Here is a 25177-nt window from a genome sequence, read left to right as displayed (position 1 = left end):
ATGGACAAATAAATCCATTTCTTAGCATCTTGCATCTAATTTGCCAATAAAACATGTTTATAGAGGTAAAAGCATCAAAGTAACTGCTGCAAAAGAGACCACAGTGTATCATTCCCATCATGATGAACTCCTTATTAGAAAAATATCTACATCTATTCAGATGTAGATACTTTAATTGATCTTGAGCTGAACAGGTATCATTTAACTTTCTCCTTCATGGAATTGAGTGCAAGTATCTTAGTGGTTGTCTCTCAGGTATGCAGTGAACAATTAATGTGGAACAGGAGAGTCAATGTTTCCTGGTCTGTGAATTCAATATAATCTCTGTAGTTATTCAGGTAATGCTTTCTTCAATGTAAGGAATCAGCTTTTGCCAATAATACTTTAGCATGTATTTAATCTAAGAGAAAAATGACAGTGCCATTAAATCAAATTTTACACAGTGTGTTGCCATGTTATTTATGAAATCTACCCAGGTAATGGATCTATTGAGCCAGTTGCCATCAATACTGTTTAAATATCCCAGTTAGTTAATGTTTGAAAGGCGTGTTATGAAAGGACTTCGTGAGAGGATTGCTCCTAACTGGACAGTATGGTGCACGTGTAATGGAGCCATGCTTGTTGTGAATGGAATCAGACATCATGTAGGAGGCCACCTGAGGCAATTAATAGGCTAGGCATTCTCGTGATGCTCTTTGAACATCTGACACTGGAATTTCACTGGGAAATATACACTGTGCATCCAAATGTTGAGCATCTCTGTAGTAAAGAATATTCTTCAAAAATATGACCTAGAATGTACTGCTGATGAAGATTGCAAGTGGTGGACAATCATTACAATGTTGTCCAGGCTTCTAATTAGTAGAATTTGTATCACTGTTGTAGTGATATATGCCTATAAAAAAGCAGCAAATAATGAAATATTTAATGTTGTGTGAACATGTGATCTATTAGATTATCCTCGTGCCTTATCAGTGTTGCCAGTGGAAGACAGCTCTTCTCTCCCTTTTCTTCCTTGTCTTCTTGCTCGTGCTCTTCCTGTCTCCTGCTACTCATCCTCTTGCTGAAAGCCTGCAGGGAGTGACTCTTCTCAGCTCTTTGCTATGTTGTGTGATAACTGGCAGACAATGACAGAGAAAGGTCTTTCGGGTGAGTACTGGAAAGTATCACAAACAACCCAATTTCAATCTGAGCGATAAAGTTAATTGACCGATGCAAAACATACAGACTGGATGGGATGCACCTCAGGTTACCAAGGAAATAAATTGCAGATATTTGTTTGGTCACAGTATTTAAATATCTCTGAAGATAAAAAGGAAGGAAGAATAAATCCAATAATTGCAGGAATCAGCTTAGTGTTGCAAAGAGAGTTTTTTAGAGATAAAATTAAAATTTGCTTATGGAAATTCTAGTAAGATCGGTAAAAGACAAATTGAGTTTGACCAATTTAATTCTGAATTTTTTGGTAAAATACTGACCTTAACAAAGATGGTGTGGTCACTATGTGTATGGATTTTCAGCTAGTATCTGATAAAGTGAAATATAACAAAGAGATACTTACATTTATGACACTTAAAAATGTCAAGATATTCCATTACATGTAATTTTGGCTGTTGCTTTATAAGTATTTGGTATTCATTTATTTGTTTCAGGCTGAAAATTTCGATAGGTTGTGGTGTGGCAAGTAATGAATCACTTTTCCTGCATTAACTACTGGCTGTCAGACATAAATGCATTAGGTCAAATAAAGAGCAGAGTTTACACAGACTAGGTAGGGCAAGTTAGTGTAATAGTCTAAAAAGGAGGAGGGTCTGAAGAGGAGGCCATATCCTCAGAAATAGAGACCCAATCCAGTAAGGAGCAATGTGTGAAACAATTGCATTCTGCAAGTCCTTGATACAATCTGCAGCGACAACCTCAGAGCAGTTTAAGAACCACGTTGTTTTCCGTGATGTTATCAGTTCACAGAAGACCAGCACGTAAGTGCCATTTCAAAGAAGGCATGGAGGTGCCTCTAATTTCTTAGATGTTTGTGCAGATTTGGCATGTCATCTAAAACTTTGACAGACTTCTGTAGATGCACTGTGGAGTTCCTGACTGGTTGCATCACAACGTGGTATGGAAATGCTAATGCTCTTAGTCCTGACGAAGGGTCTCGGCCTGAAACGTCGACTGTACCTCTTCCTAGAGATGCTGCCTGGCCTGCTGCGTTCACCAGCAACGTTGATGTGTGTTGCTTGAGTTTCCAGCATCTGCAGAGTTCCTGTAGAAAGTGATGAATGTAGCTTAGTCCATCACAGGAAAAGCCCTCCCCATTCAGTCCCTCACAGGAAAACCCCTCCCCGTTCAGTCCCTCACAGGAAAAGCGCTCCCTGCTCAGTTCCTCACAGGAAAAGCCCTCCCACTCAGTATATCATAGGAAAAGCCCTCCTCATACAAGAAGCAGTGCCACAAGAAAGCAGCATCCATCATCAAGGACTCTCACCATTCAGGCCATGTTCTCTTCGCGCTGCCGCCTTCGGGAAGGAGGTACAGGAGCCTTACGTCCAACATCACCAGGTTCAGGAACAGATATTATACAGATAAGAGCCAAGTATATTTTATATCTCCTTGCGAGAGGAAGTTGGTGTTATAAACCTTTGGTTTCATAATGATTGTTGCCAGCTGCATAGTCTGGTATACTTATAAATGTTGTTTTTTGATCACTGCATTACACATCTGCTCTCCATCAGAATGAAAGGAGATCACAGCCCCTGTGTTTGACTATAGGTAGCAAATCATACAAGTCAACACCCATGATACTGCCAACAGCCATGGTCACATCATTTTGTAGTACTTCACTGCTGCTGAGTCTTCATTGCACACCAAAGAGTGACTTTGAGGCAGCTGCAGTATGATTACAATCCAGAAATGCTTGTGCACCATGCTTACAATGAAAGCCATGCTGCCACATGAAATGTGATCAAAATTGTGTCTAGAAATTGCTTGCTTTGCCTAGAGTTTAAAACTATGTGTCAAGACTCATGGTGTTCTGCTGCATGTGGCACAGGACTGATGTTCATGAGTGGGCTGACTAAGTCATCAAGTGAGGATCAGGAGGAAGAGCAAAGAAAAGGAAGGAGAATACTCAACAGACTCTGCACTATCCAAGAAGAACTCATTTAAGGGTAATTCTAATAAATGCAACTCATTTTTCACCACCAAGTGGCTAAGTATCTATAACTTTCTTCAGCCTGAGGTAAAAAATTTTAAAACTCGCAAGGTTAAAAAATTCCAAATCAATTTTTAAAATTGAAAGCATGACACATTGCATGCAAAAGTAAACTGATCTTGCACAAGCTTTTAGTATCTGTTTTTCTAATACTTTTGCTTGTACAAGATGATATCCCAGTGATTGTTACAGACCACGGCTTGTGGAAGGTTGCTGTCTTTTACTGGAGAAGACCACAAGTGACTGTGAAGATTGACGTTGAGCGTCTCTGGGTCTAGAAAGCTTTCTGTGGACTGCAGCCTGACTGACAGTCAATACAAGGTCACTAGCAGGGGGCAGTGATAGAAGTACAAATGCTGCCCTTCTGAGATAGGACAATTGGTTTCTCCTGCATACACACATCTAGAGTGGCACTTCAGGAAAATTAATAATCTTTTGGAGAAGGCAATACTGGACGGCTTGAAAGATGGTCTGACATCAGCCTCCAAGACAGAGATCAAAGTGTCACCAGATGCTGCAGGGATTTGCACAGGTGTAGTTTTATTTTCCTTTTCCAAGCATGCATAAAAAGCGCTGAGCTAATGTGGGATTGAAGCATCATAGCCATTCGTGGCTTTGGGTTTCGCTTTGTAGGAAGTAATGGCCTGTGAACCCTGCCAGAACTGATGTGCATCTGATTCTGTCTCTAACTTCAATCGCAATTGAGGTTTACTCTTCCTGTAAAATAGCCTTCTGTAGATTGTACGTGGACTTCCTATATAGTTCTGGATCATCCGTCTTGAATGCTGCAGCCCTCAGCAGACTTTGAATCTACTGGTTCATCCATGGCTTTTGTTTTTGGCAAGTCTGATATGCTCTTGAAGGTACACACACATCTACACAAGTCTTGATGAAGTTGAAGACAATTGTGGCATGGTTATTCAGATCCAAAGATGAATTCCTGAATACAGTCCAGTCCACTGACTCGAGGCATCCTTGGGAAAATATCAGGGTGTTCTGTTTTGTACTTGCTGATTATGTTACTCAGCTCCTTCAGTGCTTGTCTAATGTGGATGGTGGCAGAAAACTCCCTCAACAGATAAAATGGGCTACATTTGACTGCAGGATGTTTCAGGTCGGGTGAGCAGGACTGAGACAGAATTGCCATATCTGTGCACAGTGATGAGTTAATCATAAAGCATACTTCACCTCCTCTACCTGTAAAAGACTGAACTGTCCTGTCTTTGTGGAGAATTGTGATCCTTACACTGCATCATTAACATCAATTTCTGCTCACTTTGCAACAGCTTATTAGTGACCCGTCAACACTCACTATCTGTACTGATCCATTTACTCTATTACCTACTGAACACAGCTACAAGGCTCACACCCAAAGAGCTATGTTGCACATCACCCAGTCCAGTCAGGTTATCCCCCAAGATGACCACAAGAGGTTTGCAGGCCTGCGTGCCTCAATGACCCAAAGAGCTATGTTGGCTGGAGTCAGGGCTTTATGCTTTGGGTTTTGGTAGAGTCATTCATGACAAACAGGTCAAAGGGTAGAGGCTAGACTAAGAGTGGTGCACCGGTCCTCCAGGTTTGGGGTTCAGTTCAGGGTTCAGAACCATGACTGGTCAAACAAAATTGTACAGAAACAGCAATGAAGAATCCTTCTACACCTGAGTGCAATGATATTCCTGAATCTCCATCTGGAACTTGCATGACTGACAGTAGTGAAAATAATTTAATTTCAGCTCATGTTCAATGTCCTTTTTGTGCTGAGGGCCTTCTACTAACCATGAATTAATTTGCCCACTAAGTACCTCCATCATTAAAGCCTGTGGTGTAGCATCCAATAATCTTGGATCCTATTCTTTTCAAGGCTGAACCATTCCTCACTATTTCCTAGATCAGATTCATTCCCTACATAACCACGAGAAGTTTTGATGAGGCTTAGGTAGGGTAGCTATTTACAATATTAATCACTTGGAGAATTGTCTTACCGATGACTGTACATTTGGCTAGATGCAGAAGTAATTCAAATGAGCAAGCAGCACGATATACTGTCTCCTGTCTGCATTATCAAAGACTTTCATTAAAATCCAATTTTGGGGACTGTCCAATTTCAGTAATGGGAGATGGACTAATTGAGCAGCTCTTATCCCATGCAGGATCGGTCAAATAGCACATTAACTTCCATATTCTACTTAAAAGAAACCACTCTTTCAGCCTGTTGAGGTAGAAGGAGATGCATAATGAGCGGTTGGAGAGAGAAAACAATTGAAAACACTTAAGGGCTTTCTGACTGTATGACAAAATTCAAGTAATTCTGGAAGAAAAGCTTAAGAATATAAGTGACAATAAACCCAACTCCTGCAGTTCAATGCCATTGCACCATATGGTGCTCAGAAGTTGTGAATCGGTTATATGGACATGCTGTGAAAGTACCTCTGCCTGTGAATTATGTAGAAGATGAAATGTAGCTTGACTCTCTTGTAAACAAACCTGCCAAGGATGCCATCTTTTATCCTTCCTATCTTTTATATTGTTTTTCAACATTGAACCGCAGTGGATTTAATTTGGCTTTTTTGACACTGATCAACAGAATACGACTCTTTCGTGTCAGAGAGAAAACAGATCTCTACAAAGTGATCTAAACTAATTTCAAATATTAAACACAAAATAATTGATTGCACAAGCATTCACTTCCTTCAAGTTAGTATTTTGTAGATGCACCTTTGGCAGCAATTACAACCTTGAGTCTGTGGATAAGTCTCTATAAGGTTTGCACATATGGACACTGCAATTTTAAGCTTTGTCAGATTGCATAGGGATTGTGAGTGAAACACTTTTCAAGTCCAGCCACAAATGTTCAAATGTTGTATTGACGTCTGGACTCTGACTTGGCCACTCCAGGAAATTGACTTTGTTATTCGTAAGCTATTCCTGTGTAGTTTTGGCCTTATGCTTGGGATCATTGTCTTGCTGGAAAAAAAATCTTCTCTTGTAGACTGCATCAGGTTTTCCTTCAGGATTTCCCCGAATTTTACTTCATTAATTTTACCCTCTACCTTCACAAGCCTTCAAGGCCTGCTGCAATGAAGCATCCCCACAGCATGATGCAGCCACCACCATGCTTCATGGTAGGGATGGTGTGTTTCTGATGATGTGTTTGGCTTATGCCAAACATAGCACTTAGTCTGATGGCCAAAAAGCTCAATTTTGGTTTCATCAGACCATAGAACCTTCTTCCAACTGACTTCAGAGTCTCTCACATGCCTTCTGGCAAACTCTAGAAGAGATTTCATGTGAGTTTTTCTCAACAGTGGCTTTCTCTTTGCTGCACTCCTATAAAGGTGCAACTAGTGAAGCACCTGGGCAACAGTTATTGTTTGCACAGTCTCTGCCATCTCAGCCACTGAAGCTTGTAACTCCTCCAAAGTTATCATAGGTTTCTTGGTGGCCTCCCTCAGTTTTTGAGGATGGACTGCTGTAGATAGATTTACAGCTATGCCATGTTCTTTTCATTTCTTGATGATTGACTTAACAGTACTCCAAGGGATATTCAGTTAATTGGAAATTTTCTTGTATCCAAATCCTGACTTGTGATTTTCAATAGCCTTTTTTGCAGAGTTGCTTGGAGTATTGTTTTGCCTTCATGGTGTAGTTTTTGCCAAGACCTTCCAGGTACAGCTTTATTTTTACTACAATCAATTAAAACACCTTGACTGCACACAGATCTACAAAAACAGATTTCCATTCCATGTAATTAATTATGTGACTTGTAAAACCAATTGGTTGCACTAGTGATGATCTGATGTATCATATTAAGGGGGGGGGAATGAAGACTTATGCAATCAATTATTTTAAGTTTTATATTTGTAATTAATTTAGATCACTTATTAGAGATCTGTTGATCAGTGTCAAAAAAGCAAAATTAAGTCCACTGATTCAATGTTGTAAAACAGTAAAACATGAAAACTTCCTGGGGTGGCGGGGGGGTAAATACATTTATATAGGCACTATATATAACAGCTGTAAGACTCTTCTTGAAGCCTTCTTACAGCCAATAGTGGATCAGGAAATAATCAAAAGGCAAAATGAAGTAGTTATAATATGTTTTTCGCAAATCTCACTACTCTCCTCAAATGTACTTTATAAAGCTGCTGTATAAAGCTTTATGAAGACCTCAGTACAGCTATTTTACACAAGTTATTTCACAGAAGCTTAATTTCAATGTAGTTATTTTAAACTGACAAGCTTTCTATCGTGTTTGCATAAGCAACTGAGAAAATGTTTGAGATGCTAAGTAGATGGAAATCAGTGTAAAGAATCTCCGCCCTTTTTCAATTGATTACACACACTTGTTAATTCAATGCAACAAAATGGAAAAATTACTTCAGTGTTTCTTTAAGCAGATTGTATAAACTGTAAGGCAGGAAATTGCTTTATTGTGCTATGGAGTGTTATTGTGGGATTTCAAGGGTTATATAAAAAGTTACTTAACACATTTCAATTAGTGCATTAAAATATGTGCTTCAATGCTCACTTGACAAGACAACCAATAAAGTGGCAGAATCAATAATCCTGATAATCAGTTGTGAAGTACAATTACAAGCCCATTTAAGCAGCAGTTAACTGAGCAAAATTGATTAAGAATGGGATATTAGAGGGAGAAAAGGCAGGTTTACCACTCTGACGCAGTAAACCTCGGTTCTATGAAATGGGAAAGAAGAAGGCAATTAATAGGACTAGTGACTTCTCATAGAAGTAGAAATGACAGATACATGAATGCAAACAGAACCATAAAGGTGCCCAAGTATTTTATAAATGTCTAATTTAAATGTAGGACACTTTCAGTGTGTAACATATGGACGTTTATGATCGTCAGAATTCTTGTACAACTTAGATAAAATGCATATGGAAAAGCAAATGACCAAACTCCAGGCAGCACGTAGAATTTACAAGGGAGACTGCAGGTGCTGGGAATCCAGAGCAACACAATCAAAATGCAGAAGAACACAGCAGGTCAGGACACATCTACGGAGGGAAATAAAGAGTTGGTGTTTCAGACCAAGACCCTTCATCAGGACTGTAAGAAGCTGGCAGGTGATTGATGAGACCAGGTGAAGGGGGGGGTGGTGTGGGAGGATGTAAGAAGCTGGGAGGTGATAGATGGAAGAGGTAAATGGCTGAAGAAGAAGGAATCTAATGGCAGAGCAAAGTGCACCAAGGAAGAAAGGGAAGGAGGAGGGAGCCCAGAAGGAGGTGATGGATAGGTCATGAGGACGGAGGAAGAGGAAAAGAAAGTTTGAGAGGGTAACCAGAATGGGGAATGAAAAAACAGAAAAGGAGAGTGGAAAAAAGCGAGTGAGGAAGAAATTACTGGAAGTTATCGAAATGAACGTTCTTGCTATTAGGTGGGAATGTCAAATACTAGAGGATAGACAGTATATTTAAAGTGAGAGGTGGAAGTGTAAAGGCACTATGTAGAACAATTTTGTTTTATGTAGAGAGCGGTTGGTGTCTGGGACACGTTGCCACGGGTAGTGATGAAAACAGACATGATAATGGTGTTTAAGAAGCTTTTAGACTGGCACATGAATATACAGGAATGGAGGGGTATGGATTATCTACAGGTATATCAGATTAATTTAAATCATCATCATGTTTGGCACAGACACTGTGTTACTGTGCTGTACCTTTGTATGTTCTGTGTTTGTGTCTTTGGGAGATGGGAAGAGACTAGAGGACCAGGATGAAATCCACAGGGTGAATATGCAGACAGAACCAAAATCAGGATGAATTCCAGTGAGCTGGAGCTAGGCGGTAACTGCACGATCTGTTGCACCACCATACCAGCCACCGATGTGGGAGTTTCCAGAGCCATGGCTAATGAAGCCAGGCTTGGTCTTCAAGAAACCATTTTTCCACACCTCTTTACCTCATTTTACAACTTGAATTTTGATGACATTTGTGAACAAATTGAAAGTTGTTCTCCAAGAACCTGTGCAGTACTACATTGATTTTGCTCGTCAACTAGCTATTGAGAGAATAAGTTGCTTCAGGTTTGTTTGTAGCACATTGTATAGTACGGGTGCTTTCGATAATTTAGTATACATTCAGTGGTCACTTTATTGGTATAGGAGGTACCCAATAAAATGGCCACTGTGTGCATATCCATGATCTTGTGCTGCTTCAAGGTTCGACGTATTGTGCGTTCAGATATTCTCTTCTGCACACTGCTGTGCTAATGACCGCTGTGGTCATTTGAGTTTCTGTCAACTTGAACCAGTCTGGCCATTCTCCTCTGACCTCTCATTAACAAGGTATTTTTGCCCACAAAACTACTGCTCACTGGATGTTTACTTTTTGGGTTTTTTTGCACTATTCTCTGTAAACTCCAGAAACTATTGTCCTTGAAAATCCCAGGAGATCAGCAGTTACTGAGATGCACAAACCACCCATCTACAACAACAATCATTCCAGTCACACTCACTTAGATCACATTTCTTCTGCAGTCAGATGTGATGTGGTCATGAGAGTGTGGAACGAGCTGCCATCGCAAGTGAAGCATGCAAGCTCGATTTCAATGTTTCAGAGAAGTTTGGATAGGTACATAGACAGGAGGGGTATTGAGGCCTAAGGTCTGGGTACAGGTTGATGTAACTAGGCATGGACTAGATGGGCCTGTTTCTGTTTCTGGGCTGTACTTTTCTATGGCTATCTTAGGTCCAAGCAACAACTATACCTCTTGACCGTGTCTGCATGCCTTTATGGGTTGTTGCTGCCACATGATTGACTGGTTAGATATTTGTATTAATCAACCTAATGTACCTAATAAAGTGGCCACTGAGTGTACAAGTGGAATTGTACTATTTGCTCATAATTTTGATGAAGTTGTTCATCATTTAGTGATTTCTTTGGAAAATAGCTGATACCAGTTTTTCATTTGTTCAGAAGATTTGATTGTCAGGGCAATGCGCAATTATGAATGCAGAGTTTTGCGTATTCCCATACAGTGCTATGCAAAATTCTACGATTGTATATTTTTTATAAATGTTGTCTTGGATGTTTATTTTTTGTCTTCTGCATTAGTGTGTCAGTAGAAAAGAATAAATTTTAGATTTCCAAACATTCATTTTCCAAAATCAATAAAATGTTACAGAGAAATTTTTGTATTTCTTTAAAGAAAGTAATATATTAAGTAATAGCAACACAAAAAAGTGCTGGAGGAACTCAGTAAGCCAGGCAGCATGAATGGAAAAGAGTAAACAGTCAACGTTTCTGGTTGATTCCTGATGAAGGATCTCAGTCCGGAACATCAGCTGTTCCCTCTTTTCCATAGAAGCTGCCTGGCCTGCTGAGTTCCTCCAGCATTTTGAGTGTGTTGCTTGGATTTCCAGTATCTGCTGATTTTCTCTTGTTTATATTAAGCAATAGAGCACCTTTCAAATAAAAATGTGATTACTTTGCAGGTATACAGCCCAGTACATGACTAAACAAAGATATAAATTACCAAGAAAGTAGACGAAGGAAAGGTTGTGGGTGTTGTTTACATGGACTTCAGTAAGGCCTTTGACAAGGTCCCACATGGGAGGTTAATTCAGAAGGTTCAGACACTAGGTATCCATGGAGAGGTTGTAAACTGGATTCGAAATTGGCTGTGTGGGAGAAGACAGAGAGTGGTAGTGGACTTGTCAGACTGGAGGCGAGTGACTAGTGGTGTGCCTCAAGTATCTGTGCTGGGACCATTGTTGTTTTGTGTCTACATCAATGAGCTAGATAATAATGTGGTAAATTGGATCAACATGTTTGCTGATGACACTAAGATTAGAGACGTTGTGGACAGCGAGGAAGGCTTTCAAAGCTTGCAGAGGGATCTGGACCAACTGGAAAAATGGGCCAGAAACTGGCAGATGGAATTTAATGCAGGCAAGTGTGAGGTGTTGCATTTTGGAAGGACAAATCAAGGTAGGACATACACAGTAAATGGTAGGGCACTGAGGAGTGCGGAGGAACAGAGATCTGGGAGTTCAGATACGTAATTCCCTGAAAGTGGCGTCACAGGTAGACTGGGTTGTAAAAAAGGCTTTTGACATCCTGGCATTCATAAATCAAAGTATTGAGTATAGGAGTTGGGATGTTATGGGGAGGTTGTATAAGACATTGGTGAGGCCAACTTTGGAGTATTGTCTACAGTTCCGGTCACCTAACTGTAGGAAGGATATCAGTAAGATTGAAAGAGTACAGAGAAGATTTACTAGGATGTTGCCGGGTCTTCAGGAGTTGAGTTGCAGGGAAAGATTGAACAGGTTTGGACTTTATTCCTTGGAGTGTAGAAGAATGAGGGGAGATTTGATAGAGGTTTACAAAATTATGAGGGGTATAGACTGAGTAAATGTGAATAGGCTCTTTCCGTTTAGATTAGGAGAGATAAATACGAGAGGACATAGCTTTAGAGTGAAAGGTTTAGGGGGAACTTCTTCACTCAGAGAGTGGTTGGAGTGTGGAATGAGCTGCCATCTGATTTTGGGAATAGATTTGTTTTCCAGCAAGACAATGACTCCAAGCATAAAGTCCAAAGCTACACAGGAATGGCTTAAAACAATAAATTTAATGTCCTGGAGTAGCCAAATCTGAGTCCAGACCTCAATCCAGTTAAGAATTGGTGGCTGGACTTGAAAAGGTCTGTTTAGTCACGATCTCCATGCAATGTAACAGAACTTGAGCAGTTTTGTAAAGAACTTTTTCTTCACTCAGCGAGTGATGGGAGTGTGGAACGAGCTGCCATCTGACGTGGTAAATGTGCGCTCAGTCTTAAGTTTTAAGAATAAATTGGATATGTACATGGATGGGAGAGGTCTGGAGGGTTACGGATTGGATGCAGTTCAATGGGACTCGCGGAATAATGTTTCGGCGCAGACTAGAAAGGCTGAATGGCCTGTTTTCTGTGCTGTAGTGTACTATGGTTCTGAGAATGGGAAAAAAATTGCAGTGTCCAGATGTGCAAAGCTGATAGAGACCTTCCTACACAGACTCAAGGATGTAATTGTTGACAGAGATGCATCTACTAAATACTGACTTGAAGGGAGTGAATACTTATGCAATCAATTATTTTGTGTTTCATATTTGTGATTAATTTAGATCACTTTGTCGAGATCTGTTTTCAATTTGACATGAAAGAGCCTTTTTCTGTTGATCAGTGTCAAAAAAACCAAATTAAATCTACTGTGAATCAATGTTATAAAATAATAAAACATGAAAATTTCCAAGGGGGTTGAATACTTTTTATAGGCAGTGTAAGTTTCAAGATGTGCTGTCTAAGCTTTTCTGAAGAAGCAGAAAGAAATAGTGAAGATTGAGGACCAGAAACGCTGTGTTTGGCCATGGAAAGTAAGAGCAGCAGACGAGAGATACATCAAACTGACGTCCCTTCTAAATTGGTAGAAGTCCAGCACTGCTATAGTGCTGAACTCACAGAAACCACTGGAACCCCTCTACAATCTGGAGAACTCTTGTCAGAAGTGGTTCTCATGGAACAGCTGCTAAAAAAGCTATTCCTCTGAAGTGGAAACAAAGCCAAAAGACTCACCTACATACAAAAACATACTGGACATTGGGAGCAAGTGCTGTGGACAGATGAGTCAAAATTTGAATTTTTTGGCTCAAACAGGCCGCAGTCCGTAGAAGAGCTAGAGAGCACAGCACTCCAGCAAACAGAGAAGCATGATGGAGGTTCCCTACAGGTTTGGGTTTTCATATCTGCAAATGTAGTTGGTGATCTGGTCAGAATTAATGGAATCTCAATGTTGAGAAGTACAAGCAGGTTTTCATCCATCTTGCAGTACCATCGTGGAGGCATCTGATAGGTTTTAACTTCGTTCTGAAGCAGGATAATAACCCCTAACACACGGCCAAAATCATAAAGAACTATCTTCATCAAAAAGAAAAAGAAGAAGCTCTATAACAGCAGGTATGGCCTCCACAGAGCCTTGATCTCAACGTCGTTAAGGCTGTCTGGGAATACATGTAGAGACAGAAGCAAGTAAGACAGCCAAAGTCTACAGAAGAACTATGGCAAGTTCTCCAAGATCCTTGGAACAACCTACCAGCCGATCTTCTGGACATTCACATCAGTCTGGAGTTTCATGGCTACCATTACTAATGCCAGGTTTTTTTTTTAGGACTGTTGAAATATTTCAGTTTCACTTCCCAGGTGTCATTGTAGGATTTAAATGTATATCTCTGGATCAGTTATACAGACCTTTAGATACTGGTATTGACAGGTTAACTACTATTTTCGCATACTCTTTTCTAGATGCAATTTTAAGGAACTAATCTCATTATATCAAAGGCTCTTCCAACATCTTGTTTCCAATTGACTATTTGCCGCAACCTTGTAGTGTATCTTCCATTTGGCCAGATTTCTTTCCTTCTCTTGCTGCTCCTGCCATTTGTTATGATACTGAAATCATTTTAATTCATGTCAAGAAAACTAGAATTGCAAGGTCAAGTATAGGAGTTCATTTTTCCTTGGGAATATTCAGTATTATGTGAGGTTGAGCATGGTGTCTATATGTAGAGTGTTATATTCCAAACAGTTGTATATTCTTAGCAGGTTGTTATATGGGCAATAACAGGATTGATGACTGGCACACTTTCTCTGTGATTTAACAGACTTTAGCAGTCCAGTCCACAATGAACTTCGTAGTAGTTGGCAAATAGACATAAACTTGGGCTAAATAGCACTCACTAAATTACCGATTAATAAAATTAACATACCACAAGTAGGAGGCTAAGTGCCAACACTGGTTTCCAGGCTGTAGAATAAAAATGAGAGCAAACAACAGTTCCCATTAACAGCTTGTCCAGCAATCTTTACAAATAATAATAATACACATTCCTAGGTATTCATCAAGTAAATTAAAAGTTTACTTTCCTGATATTTTGAATTCAGGTTAATTATGAGCATTAATTTTGACTCTTACTAAGGTATTATTCTCAGAATTGCTTAAGTTATTATTTGAGAGTTTATCATAAACATGAGAAAATCTGGAGTTGCTGGAAATCCAAAGCAATACACACAAAATGCTGGAGGATCTCAGCGGACCAGGCAGCATCTATGGAAAAGAGTGAACAGTTGATATTTTGGGCCAAGACCATTCATCAGTACTGGAAAGGAAGAGAAGTCAGAGAAAGAAGATGGGGAGGGGGGATGGGAGAAAGAAATACAAGGTGTTAGGTGAGGGGTGAAACCAGGAGAGGGTAAAGTAAAGAGCTGGGAAGTTTGTTGGATGAGAGTTCATGGCTTACTGTTTATGCAAGTTCCTGATTTCAAAGACGTTGTTATCTATCAGAGATCTGGCATGCTACACAGAAGCTAGACTATAAAATCTGTATAATAATGACACATTAAAGCTATTAATTTGAATAGAATTTCTCTATTTGGCAAGCCAGTGCCAGGAAAATTCTAATCTCTAAAGGGAATATTAATTTGTCCTGCTCAGTTGCAGGTGACAAAACAATACTGTTGTCCAATAGTGGCATCATTCCACATCTTGAGTAGCAAGTCTGCTAAGGGGTCCAGATGAATGGGAAGAGGATCACATATCATTACTTCAACCAATACCAGGCGCATATTAGGAGCACTACCTATACACAGACACTGCTAATTAACATTTTCATGGATTTTTAAAATGGCTTAGACTTATCAATTGACTTTTTGTGTCTCCCAGGCAACTGAAATTTTCTACATCTACATTGAATTTATGCAGGGTTTCATACAAATGTTTGAGGCTATTTATTTCTGTAGCACATTACAACTGATAAAAGCTAATCATTTGAACTTTCTATTTGAATCAATTAGTTGGCAACTTGCATGAAAGTACATTTATCTGGTGGTTGACTGTTATTTTTACTAATTGTATTTTAGTTTTCATTTAAGGAGACAGCTATCATGAAAGTAAATAAGATCCTTGTACACTTTAGGTGATGAAGATGGCAGTCAGGAAGCAGCAGAATCGGATGGAGAAAAGCCAAGCCAGTCTAACTTGGAGCTGGAAGACTGGAATGGACCAGGTACATCTCAGCTTTCCCCCATCTATTTTATTTCTTTATTTTTGTTACTGTGAATATTACTTTATCAGATAATCAAATTACATACTGTAGCTGATAAATTTTATTTTTATTCTAAATGTGTGTAAAGATGCTGTTAGAATTTAATTTGCTTTTGACCTTTGTGATAATACATTATAAAGTAGAAGCTGCTGCATGATCTGAAAACACCTGTTTAGAGGCTGTTCTTAGTTGAGGAAAAGAATTTTTTTAATGTCGAGTGAAAATAGATGACTGCTTTTGAGCAGGCCTGCAATTGCTCTCCATCAATTATAAATACGTCTCTTTTCCAAATGAGGGATCCAGTTTTGTTTTAATGTCCTTACCAACTTGATATAAATGAGTAAGACTGGAATCTGTATCAGTAAACAAGATAGCTGGAGGAACTCGGTGACTCAGGCAGCATCTATCACCATGGGAGACCTGAGGCATTGACTGTCCGTTTCCTCTGCAGGTACTACCTGGCTTGCTGAGTTCCCCCGGTGTCTTGTTTATTCTTTGACAATTCAAATTTTTTAATATGTAAAAGCCTCATCTCCACTTACCCATCCTACTGCCCAATGCCAATCCTTGCCTGAATCCTGAAGTTTGTTCCACTTCCATCAACTTTAATGGGGTGAGAGTGGGTAACCTGACACTCCGGGTTTCCTTGCATGAGTTACACCAGCCAACAATATAAATGCCAGGGCCCAGAAAATCTGACCGCAGGGAATCTTGGAGATGGTTCCAGATCTGCTTCCATTATTTTGCTGTGCCACTCTAAGTGAATGGGTGAGATAAGACTGTGAAGAGGACTTTTCCCGATGGTAAATGAGCTTTTGAGGGCATTAGGATAGATGATGGGCAAGATGGGATATACCCCAGGTTACTATGGCACATGAAAGTTATGAGTAAAATCTGTCAGAACACGACATTTTGAAATGAATTGTGAAATAATTGAAATTATCAGAAATACTTAACTAAAAAGGGAGAATTTCAATGTTTTAATTTGCATTTCTTATTATTTTTATCTATCAAGAACAGGAGTAAAGGTGATTTACCCTTGAGGCTGCTATACCAATCTTGGCCTCAAACCACCTCCCCACTCTCCCTGCCATACCTCGTAACTCCTTTGCAATTGACATTTTTGCTAGTTTCCACCTTGAATATATTCAGTAATTCTATCTCCACAATTCTTGGAGAGCAGTGATGGGTGCTGGTATATGATCTGGAGTACGGAAACACTTTCAGTAATACTGAAGTACATTATCTGATGTTTTTTCATGTTCTGCCCTCCAGTTCTTTAGACTTTTATCCCATACCCACATTGTTCATTAATTTCACAGCCCTTTTTCATCAGTAACTCACAATGTATTGTAGGTTTTCACAAATAGAAATGGCAGAGGTGCCTTATGTTTAAGAAGAAACGTGGCAACTCATTTATTGTGCTCCAAAAATCTCAACACGAAGTGCAGGAAAAGTAATTGACATCATTACATCAGGCCAGCCTCCACTCCATTAAAGTGAACCTCCACTCAATGTCAGTGGCTATGAATTGTGTCCCCCCAGAATTCACTAAAACCGGCATTGTGAGCCTGTCCGGAGCTCGGATGAGCCGCCCGGCTCGGGTCCTATGTTCCATGGGTGGAAGCATAGCAGAGGCCTTTGGCTTGTCGAGAGATGCTCATGGTCACATCGTGATGGCAGGGGCATGGTGGCAGAATTCCCCATATCTTGGTGGGGCAGTTTAAGGTGATCTACCGAAATACATTTATGTTTACCCCTCTTAGCTATGATAAAAGTCTTTTCTCTTCATTCTAAAATGCAGAATGGGCCATTGTAAAGGGGCCTAAGTGGATGTTGGAGTGCATCATCGTGGATGAAATCAAACGAGGTGGAATGTAGGTCAACAGGAACCCAAGAGTGCTGTATGCCATGATGGGAGGTAGGAATAGGAGAGAAGGAATTGAATTTACTGGGGAAGGCCCACCAGATGGCTGTGGCATCAGGAATTAAATCACCTCACACTCATAATGACTGCCGGTATACTAATTCAGCCATGGACGACTGCAGGTCCTCTTTTGGAGCTGGTGTGAGCCCCAGCAGGACCCACAGGAGACGATCATGCCAACAATCATCTGTCAGGGAAGCCCTTAGAGCAGCCTTTAAGGAGCGGTGAAACCACTTGCATAGGCTATTGGACTGTGGGTGATACGCTGAGGTCCCAGGCCTTCACAGCCCGGACGTCTGCTACGAACTGGGGACTGAGCTCAGCAGAAATACCAGGCGGGTGCCAAACCGAGCAACCCGGGTGCTGATGACTGCTTGAGCCACGTCTGTGGCCATCATTGACGCTGGTGGGACAACCTCTGGCCACCTGCTGCTACGGTCCAACATAGTAGTAAAGAGGTGCACGAAGCTGCGTGAGGGCGGCAAGAGGACCAACAAGGTCCATTTTGACATTGTCAAGCTATCTCTCAGGGACCTCAAAAGGTGCCAATGGATATGACGGTTAATTTTTGCCCACTAGCACTCCAATCATGCATGTCCTTCCTAAGGACATGCCACACAAGCTTTGGTACAACCAGTTTCTGTGAGACCTTTTGGCCCGGATGTGGGAGGACATGTATGGAGACCACCTCCAGTTTGTGGGCAGTATGGAGCGAGGGGGGCTGGTTGAGACATCACACAGGAGAAAAACCACAGCTTCCCCGAACTTAATGGCAGCCAACTGCTGGCCTGTTACTGCTGTTCAGTAAGCCTGGATCTCTGGGTCAGTAGCTTGGTCAGCTGCTGTGCCGGCAAAGTCAATCAACCCCTTTGTGTACGACCTTAATAGCTGGCCATGAGAGGCAATTGGCCATGGCATTATTTTACCCCTTGATACGTTGTATATCAGTTGTGACTCTGATATGTAGTCCAGTTGGCATTGTTGCCGTGCAGACCAAGGGTCTGATATTTTGGCCATTATTTGCATGAGGGATTTGTGGTCAACACACACTGTGAATTGGCAACCCTCTAGAAGGAAACTAAAATATTGGACAGCCAGATAGAGACCAAGAAGCTCATGGTCAAATGTGCTGTACTTTCTTTCAGAGCTGCTGACTGAAGAACGTGAGCGGCTGCCACATGCCTCCAACCACTGTTTGTGCACAGCACTGACTACAAGTAGTAATAGCTACAGGTGCTTTGGAGAGTGTTGTGCCAGCAGGGTTGCATTGGAAAGAGCTCATTTGGTGTCATCAAATGCCCTGGTCATGTCCACTGACCAGCTGAGCATGTGATTAGCGGTATTGCCTTTAAACGCACTATATAGGGAAAGCAGAAGTTCAGCAGCTTGCGGAATGAAGCGGTGATAGAAATTCACCATACTGCAGAACTCCTGTAGTTTATTAGTAGTGTAAGGTGATGAGAAATCCACAATATTGGCTACTTTTGATGGGAGAGGTTTTGCACCTATTGTGGAGATGCAAAGGCCGAGAAAGTTAATGGTTGACAATCCAAACTGTCACTTAGCAGGGTTAGTAATCAACCCGTGTTGCCTTAAGTGCTCAAAAAGTGTGCGGAGCTGAGATACATCCTCGGATTTGGATGCAAAGGCAACAAGTATGTCATCCAGGTAAACTAAAAGAAAATATAAATATTTTAATACAGAGTCCATCAGCCATTGGAAAATCTCTGCTGCATTTTTCAGCCTAAGCAGCATGCGTAGAAAATGAAAGAACCCAAACGGGGTTATCACAGCCATTTTGAGAATGTCCTCCCAGCACATGGGCACTTGATGGTAGCCTCTAACTAGATCTACTTTTGAAAAGATGAACTTTTTGGCTATGTGTGTTGTAAAGAGCTGGATGTGTGGGACCGGGTAATGATGGGAGGTGTTGGCCTCGTTAAGACGTCGGTGATCACCACATGGACAGCAACCACCATCGGATTTAGGGACCATATGGAGGGGTGAAGCCCAGAGACTCTTCGACAGGTGTACAAGGCCAAGTCTTTCCATGTTGGCAAACTCAGCCTTCATGGTTGTCAGCTTTTCTGGGTCCAGTCTACCCTTGCGGGCATGGGCTGGCGCGCCAGTTGTAGAAATATAGTGCTCGATCCCATGTTTTGTGGCTAGTGACAAATAAGGGCTTGGTGAGGTCTGGGAATTCACTCAGCAGTTGAGTAAACTTGTGTGTGGTAGTGCATGCACTTGACAGAGACGTTGTGGAGAACTTACTGGGAGAGCAGGGTAACGACCCAAAAGTTGTTGACATACACAAGTCAGCCTATTCTTACGATTGACCAATAGTCCTTGAGCACACAGGAAATCTGCACTGAGCAGAGGTCTAGCCACTTTAGGCAGGATGAAATCCCATGTGTAATGTTGTCCAGTGAAGTGGTGTGTCATCTGTTGTGTCCCATAAGTCTGGATTTTGCTGTGGTTAGTGGCCTCTGGTGAGGTTTCATCGCTCTTTGCCTTCTCATCAATAGGCGAAGCTGGCAGCACGGTCACTTGAGCACCTGTGTCATACAGGAAGCATTGCCCTGAGGGTGTACATAATGAACAGTAGACGGCCCTGGCAGCTGAAACATATGGTGTTCACGGACCTCTCTTGTCTCGATGCGCTGGCACAGTTGAAGCTGCAAGGTGGTTGGCACTTCCAAGCATTCGTACCAAGGAAGTGTGGCAAAAAGACAGGCTCAGTGTTGGCGGATTCGCAGGCCTGTGTGTCATAGAAACATAGAAAATAGGTGCAGGAGTAGGCCATTCGGCCCTTCGAGCCCGCACCACCATTTATTATGATCATGGCTGATCCTTATGTTGGGGTCCTTGCTGACCGTGCTTATTGAGGTAGAGAAAGGAGGAAGAATGATGCGCTGCTGGCTGGCTGAATGCAGACTATCAACCATTTTAGCAAGCTCCCTATTGTCCTTCATGGCTGCCTTGGTGAGGGCAATGTGAACTTGATCAGGCATTTGCTGCATGAAGAGTTCTTTAAAAATAAAACAAGGATGGTGATTTCCCAGGAGATTCAGGAGAGTCCATTAGCTCCGATGGCTTGGTATCGGCGAAGCTGGGCAAGGGGAGCAAATGTCTGGTATTCTCCAATTCTGATAGTCCAAAAGGGTGAGTTTTTAGTGATCAGTGTTGTGCTCAGATGGGTGTCCTAGTAGACTCACCACTCTTGCAGCGACAGAGTTGCTGAGAGATGCTACCACATCGAAATATTTGGTGTTGGTGGAGATTTCTCGCAGCGTAATTGAGCCTTAGCATGTACAAACCAAGCAATGACATTTTGCTCCCAAAGCTCCGTCAGTTTCAAAGTGACTGTGTTGGCCGTCACATTCAATAACTCTGGATTTGTCCTAGAGCATTAGGGTCACCAATGTCAATATTCACAAATAAAAACAGTGGAGGCATTTTATGATGAAGAAAAATTGTAGCAACTCATTTATTGTACTCCAAACACTGAACACAAGGTGTGGTAAAAGTACTTTACATCAGACCAGCCTCTTAAAGTGAACCCCAATTCAATGCTGGTGGCTGTGAATTCTGTACATTTCCATCTATTAAATTACCCCACAGTGTTGCAGCACATCAGCCGACATTTCCACATATATTGCAGTTTTCCACTCTGCGCTATGGTAGTCCAAATCAGAATCACTTTATTGCCAGTATGTAAAACATACCAGACCAGTGTGTTGGCACGTGGCCAAGTGGTTAAGGCGTTTGCCTAGTGATTTGAAGGCTGCTAGTTCGAGCCTTGGCTGAGGCAGTGTGTTGTATCCTTGAGCAAGGCATTGCTCTGCGACGACACTGGTGCCAAGCTGTATGGGTCCTAATGCCCTTTCCTTGGACAACATCGGTGGCATGGAGAAGGGAGACTTGCAGCATGGGCAACTGCCAGTCTTCCATACAATCTTGGAAACCTTCCAAGGTGCAAATCCATGGTCTCATGAAACTAACGGATGCCTATAAAAACATACCAGACCAGAATTGATTGTGATTTGATGCCAAGCATAAAACACAGGACATTACCATAACAGACAACACAGTAGCAACCAACAATTTACAAGATAATAGTGTATACAGCCAAAAGCAATCAACAATTAGTGCAATAATCAAACTTAAATGTGAATATATGAACAGACTAAATAATTATCAATAGAACAAGGAGAACAGATGTTGTGCAGGGACAATTAGGGTATTATTACACCTGAGTCAGTTTTGTTGGGAAGCTGGATAGCTACAGGAAAGAAGCTTTGGAGATGAAATGTAGTCCTGGTGGTAGTGGACTTGTAGCATATCCCTGATCCCCAATATGGTGAATAAGTGACTGCTAGGATAGGTGGAGTCAGCAGTAATTTTTCCAACTCTTTTCTTCACTCCGGTGATGAACAGGTCTTTTAATGTTGGTGGCTGACAGCCAAAGATGTTCTTCACTGAGTGGACCACTTGCTGCAATCTGGACTTGGAGAAGGGGGAGGTGGCAGGTGATAGAAGTAGTCACAACACTCTCAATGATGGCTGAGTAAACTATCATCAAGATACACCCTAAGATGTTAAGTTTCCTATGCTGGTGTAGGAAAGACAATCTTTGCTGGGCATTCCTAGAGGTGGATGTAACATGCTTATCCCACTTCAATGTTTTGGTAATGGTAGTCCTCAGGAATTCAAATGACTTGACCACAGCCTGACCATTAATTTCCAAGGGTGCCAGATAGGGGGTTGTCCGTGGAAGTCACTTCTCATTTCCATTGTCTTGATAGCATTAAGCTCCAAATTGTTATGAACACACCGTGCTGCAAGATAATCTACCTCTCTTTGATATCATTTTTTTTCTTCTTCGGCAGTTGAATGGGGCGCGACTGCGCAAGCGTGTGTAAGTCGGACCATGAGGCAGCGGGAGTATTTAAAAGAGAGCATTTTGTGGAAGTCGGTCATTTTCTTCAGCAGTTGAATGGGGCACGACTGCGCAAGCGCGTGTAAGTTGGACCATGAGGCAGCGGGAGTATTTAAAAGAGAGCAGTTTATGGAAGTCGGTCATTTTCTTCGGCAGTTGAACGGGGCACGACTGCGCCAGCGCGTGTAAGTCGGCCCGTGAGGCAGCGGGAGTATTTAAAGGAGAGCAGATTAACGGAGCGGGTGATGGAGTAGAGGGGGACAGAGTAGGAAGGCTTTGGCTTCTGAGGCTTCGGCGAGCAGAGGCTGAGGAAGAGGTTCACTCTAAGTGTGGTAAGGCCGGGTAAGTTCCTTTAATAAATCTAATTACCTTAAGAGTAGGTAATAGAGGCAGTTGAGTGCTCCGTTTGCAGGATGTGGGAAGTCAGGGTGAGCACAATTGTCCCTGATAACTACACCTGCGAAAGGTGCATCCAGCTGCAGCTACTGACAAACCGAGTAAGGGAACTGAAACTGGAGATGGATGAACTTCGGATCATTCGGGAGGCAGAGACAGAAATAGAGAGGAGTTACAGGGAGATAATCACCCCTAAGGGTCCGGAGACAGGTGACTGTCAGGAGAGGGAAGGGGAATATACAGAATGAGCATAGCACCCCTGTGGCCGTTCCCACCAGTAATAAGTACAACATTTTGGATACTGTTGATGGGGCGACCTACCAGGGACAAGTTGCAGTGGTTGCGTCTCTGGCACTGAGATGGGACCCTCAACTCAGAAGGGAAGGAAGGAAAAGAGGAGAGCAGTAGTGATTGGGGATTCAATAGTTAAGGGGACAGATAAAAGGTTCTGTGGAAGAGATTGAGAATCCCAGATGGTCTGTTGCCTCCCTGGTGCCAAGGTCCGCGATATCTCGGATCGAGTCCTTGGTATTCTCAAGTGGGAGAGTGAGCAGCCAGATGTCGTGGTCCATGTAGGGACCAATGACGTGGGTAGGAAGAGTGAGAAGGTCCTGAAAGGAGAGTTTATGGAGTTAGGAGCCAAGTTAAAGAACAGGACCTCCAGGATAGCAATCTCAGGATTGCTACCGGTTCCATGTGCAGGCGGGTTTAAAAATAGTAAGATTGAGCAGATCAACACGTGGCTGAAGACATGGTGCAGGAGGGAGGGCTTCAGATTTATAGATAATTGGGCAGTTTTCCAGCGAAGGTGGGGCCTGTTCTGGCAGGACGGTCTACAACTAAACTGGAGGGGGACAAATATTCTTGCAGGTAGATTTGCTAGAGAGGCTCCGGTGGATTTAAACTAGATACGAGGTGGGAGGGGAACTAGAGTGTAGGAACAGATGTAGGGAAGAAGGAAGAAAAAGAAAATAGTAAAGTGGTTTGTACCGTTAGTGATAAACAGAGAGTAAGAGGTGGAAAACTTCTTAAATGCATTTATTTTAATGCTAGGAGCATTATAAGAAAGGTGGAGGAGCTTAAAGCATGGATTGATACCTGGAAGTATGATGAGGTAGCTATTAGTGAAACATGGTTACAGGAGGGGTGTGATTGGCAACTAAATGTTCCTGGATTTAATTGCTTCAGGTGTGATAGAATCGGAGGGACAAGAGGGGGAGGTGTTGCATTGCTTGTCAGAGAAAATATTACAGCGGTGCTCTGGCAGGATAGATCAGAGGGCTCCTCTAGGGAAGCTATTTGGGTGGAATTAAGGAATGGGAAAGATGTAGTAACTCTTATGGGGGTGTATTATAGACCACCAAATGGGGAGTGAGAATTGGAAGAGCAAATTTGTAAGGAAATAGCAGATATTTGTAGTGAGCACAAGGTTGTGATTGTGGGAGATGTTCATTTTCCACACACAGACTGGGAAGCCCACACTGTAAAAGGGCTGGATGGTTTGGAGTTTGTAAAATGTGTGCCGGATAGTTTTTTGCAGCAATACATAGAGTTACCAACTAGAGAAGGGGCAGTGTTGGATCTCCTGTTAGGGAATGAGATAGGTCAGGTGACGGAGGTTTGTGTTGGGGAGCACTTCGGATCCAGTGATCACAATGCAAAGTTACTTTGCCTCCAGCTTTCATCCTGCCCTCAGGTTTACCTGGTCCATTTCTGACACCTCCCTCCCCTTTCTAGATCTTTCTGTCTCTATCTCTGGAGACAGTTTATCTATTGATGTCTACTATAAGCCTACTGACTCTCACAGCTATCTGGACTATTCCTCTTCTCACCCTGTCTCCTGCAAAAATGCCATCCCCTTCTCGCAATTCCTCCGTCTCCGCCGCATCTGCTCTCACGATGAGGCTTTTCATTCCAGGATGAGGGAGATGTCCTTTTTTAAAGAAAGGGGCTTCCCTTCCTCCACCATCAACTCTGCTCTCAAACACATCTCCCTCATTTCACGCAAGTTTGCTCTCACTCCATCCTCCCGCTATACTTCCTCCCTTACCACCATTCAGGGCCCCAGACAGTCCTTCCAAGTGAGGCGACATTTCACCTGTGAGTCGGCTGGGGTGATATACTGCATCCGGTGCTCCCGATGTGGCCTTTTATATATTGACAAGACCCGATGCAGACTGGGAGATCGTTTCGCTGAACCCCTATGCTCTGTCCGCCAGAGAACGTAGGATCTCGCAGTGACCACACATTTTAATTCCATGTCCCATTCCCATTCTGATATGTCTATCCACGGCCTCCTCTACTGTAAAGATGAAGCCACACTCAGGTTGGAGGAACAACACCTTATATTGTGTCTGGGTAGCCTCCAACCTGATGGCATGAACATTGACTTCTCAAACTTCCGCTAATACTCCACCTCCCCCTCGCACCCCATCCATTATTTATTTATATACTCACATTCTTTCTCTCTCTCTCCTTGCTCTCCCTCTGTCCCTCTCACTATACCCCTTGACCATCCTCTGGGTTTCTCCCCCCCTCCCTTTTCTTTCTCCCTGAGCCTCCTGTCCCATGATCCCCTCCTATCCCTTTTGCCAATCAACTGTCC

General features: G+C 42.1%; 1 protein-coding gene across 1 annotated transcript in view; it reads left to right on the top strand.

The window, feature by feature from the left end:
* The window catches only part of zfpm2a (zinc finger protein, FOG family member 2a), a 1018220-nt gene that overhangs the window by 395103 nt on the left and 597940 nt on the right, over window positions 1–25177 (top strand). The window contains exon 3 of the mRNA XM_063033489.1: window positions 15182–15271. Within this exon, the coding sequence (XP_062889559.1) occupies window positions 15182–15271 (90 nt within the window). The remainder of the gene's footprint in view (window positions 1–15181; window positions 15272–25177) is intronic.

This window comes from Mobula hypostoma, chromosome 1, assembly GCF_963921235.1.
Source record: "Mobula hypostoma chromosome 1, sMobHyp1.1, whole genome shotgun sequence".
In the NCBI taxonomy this organism is placed as follows: domain Eukaryota; kingdom Metazoa; phylum Chordata; class Chondrichthyes; order Myliobatiformes; family Myliobatidae; genus Mobula; species Mobula hypostoma.
Note: the sequence above shows the minus strand (reverse complement) of the source record. Positions and strands in the feature narration are given on the sequence as shown.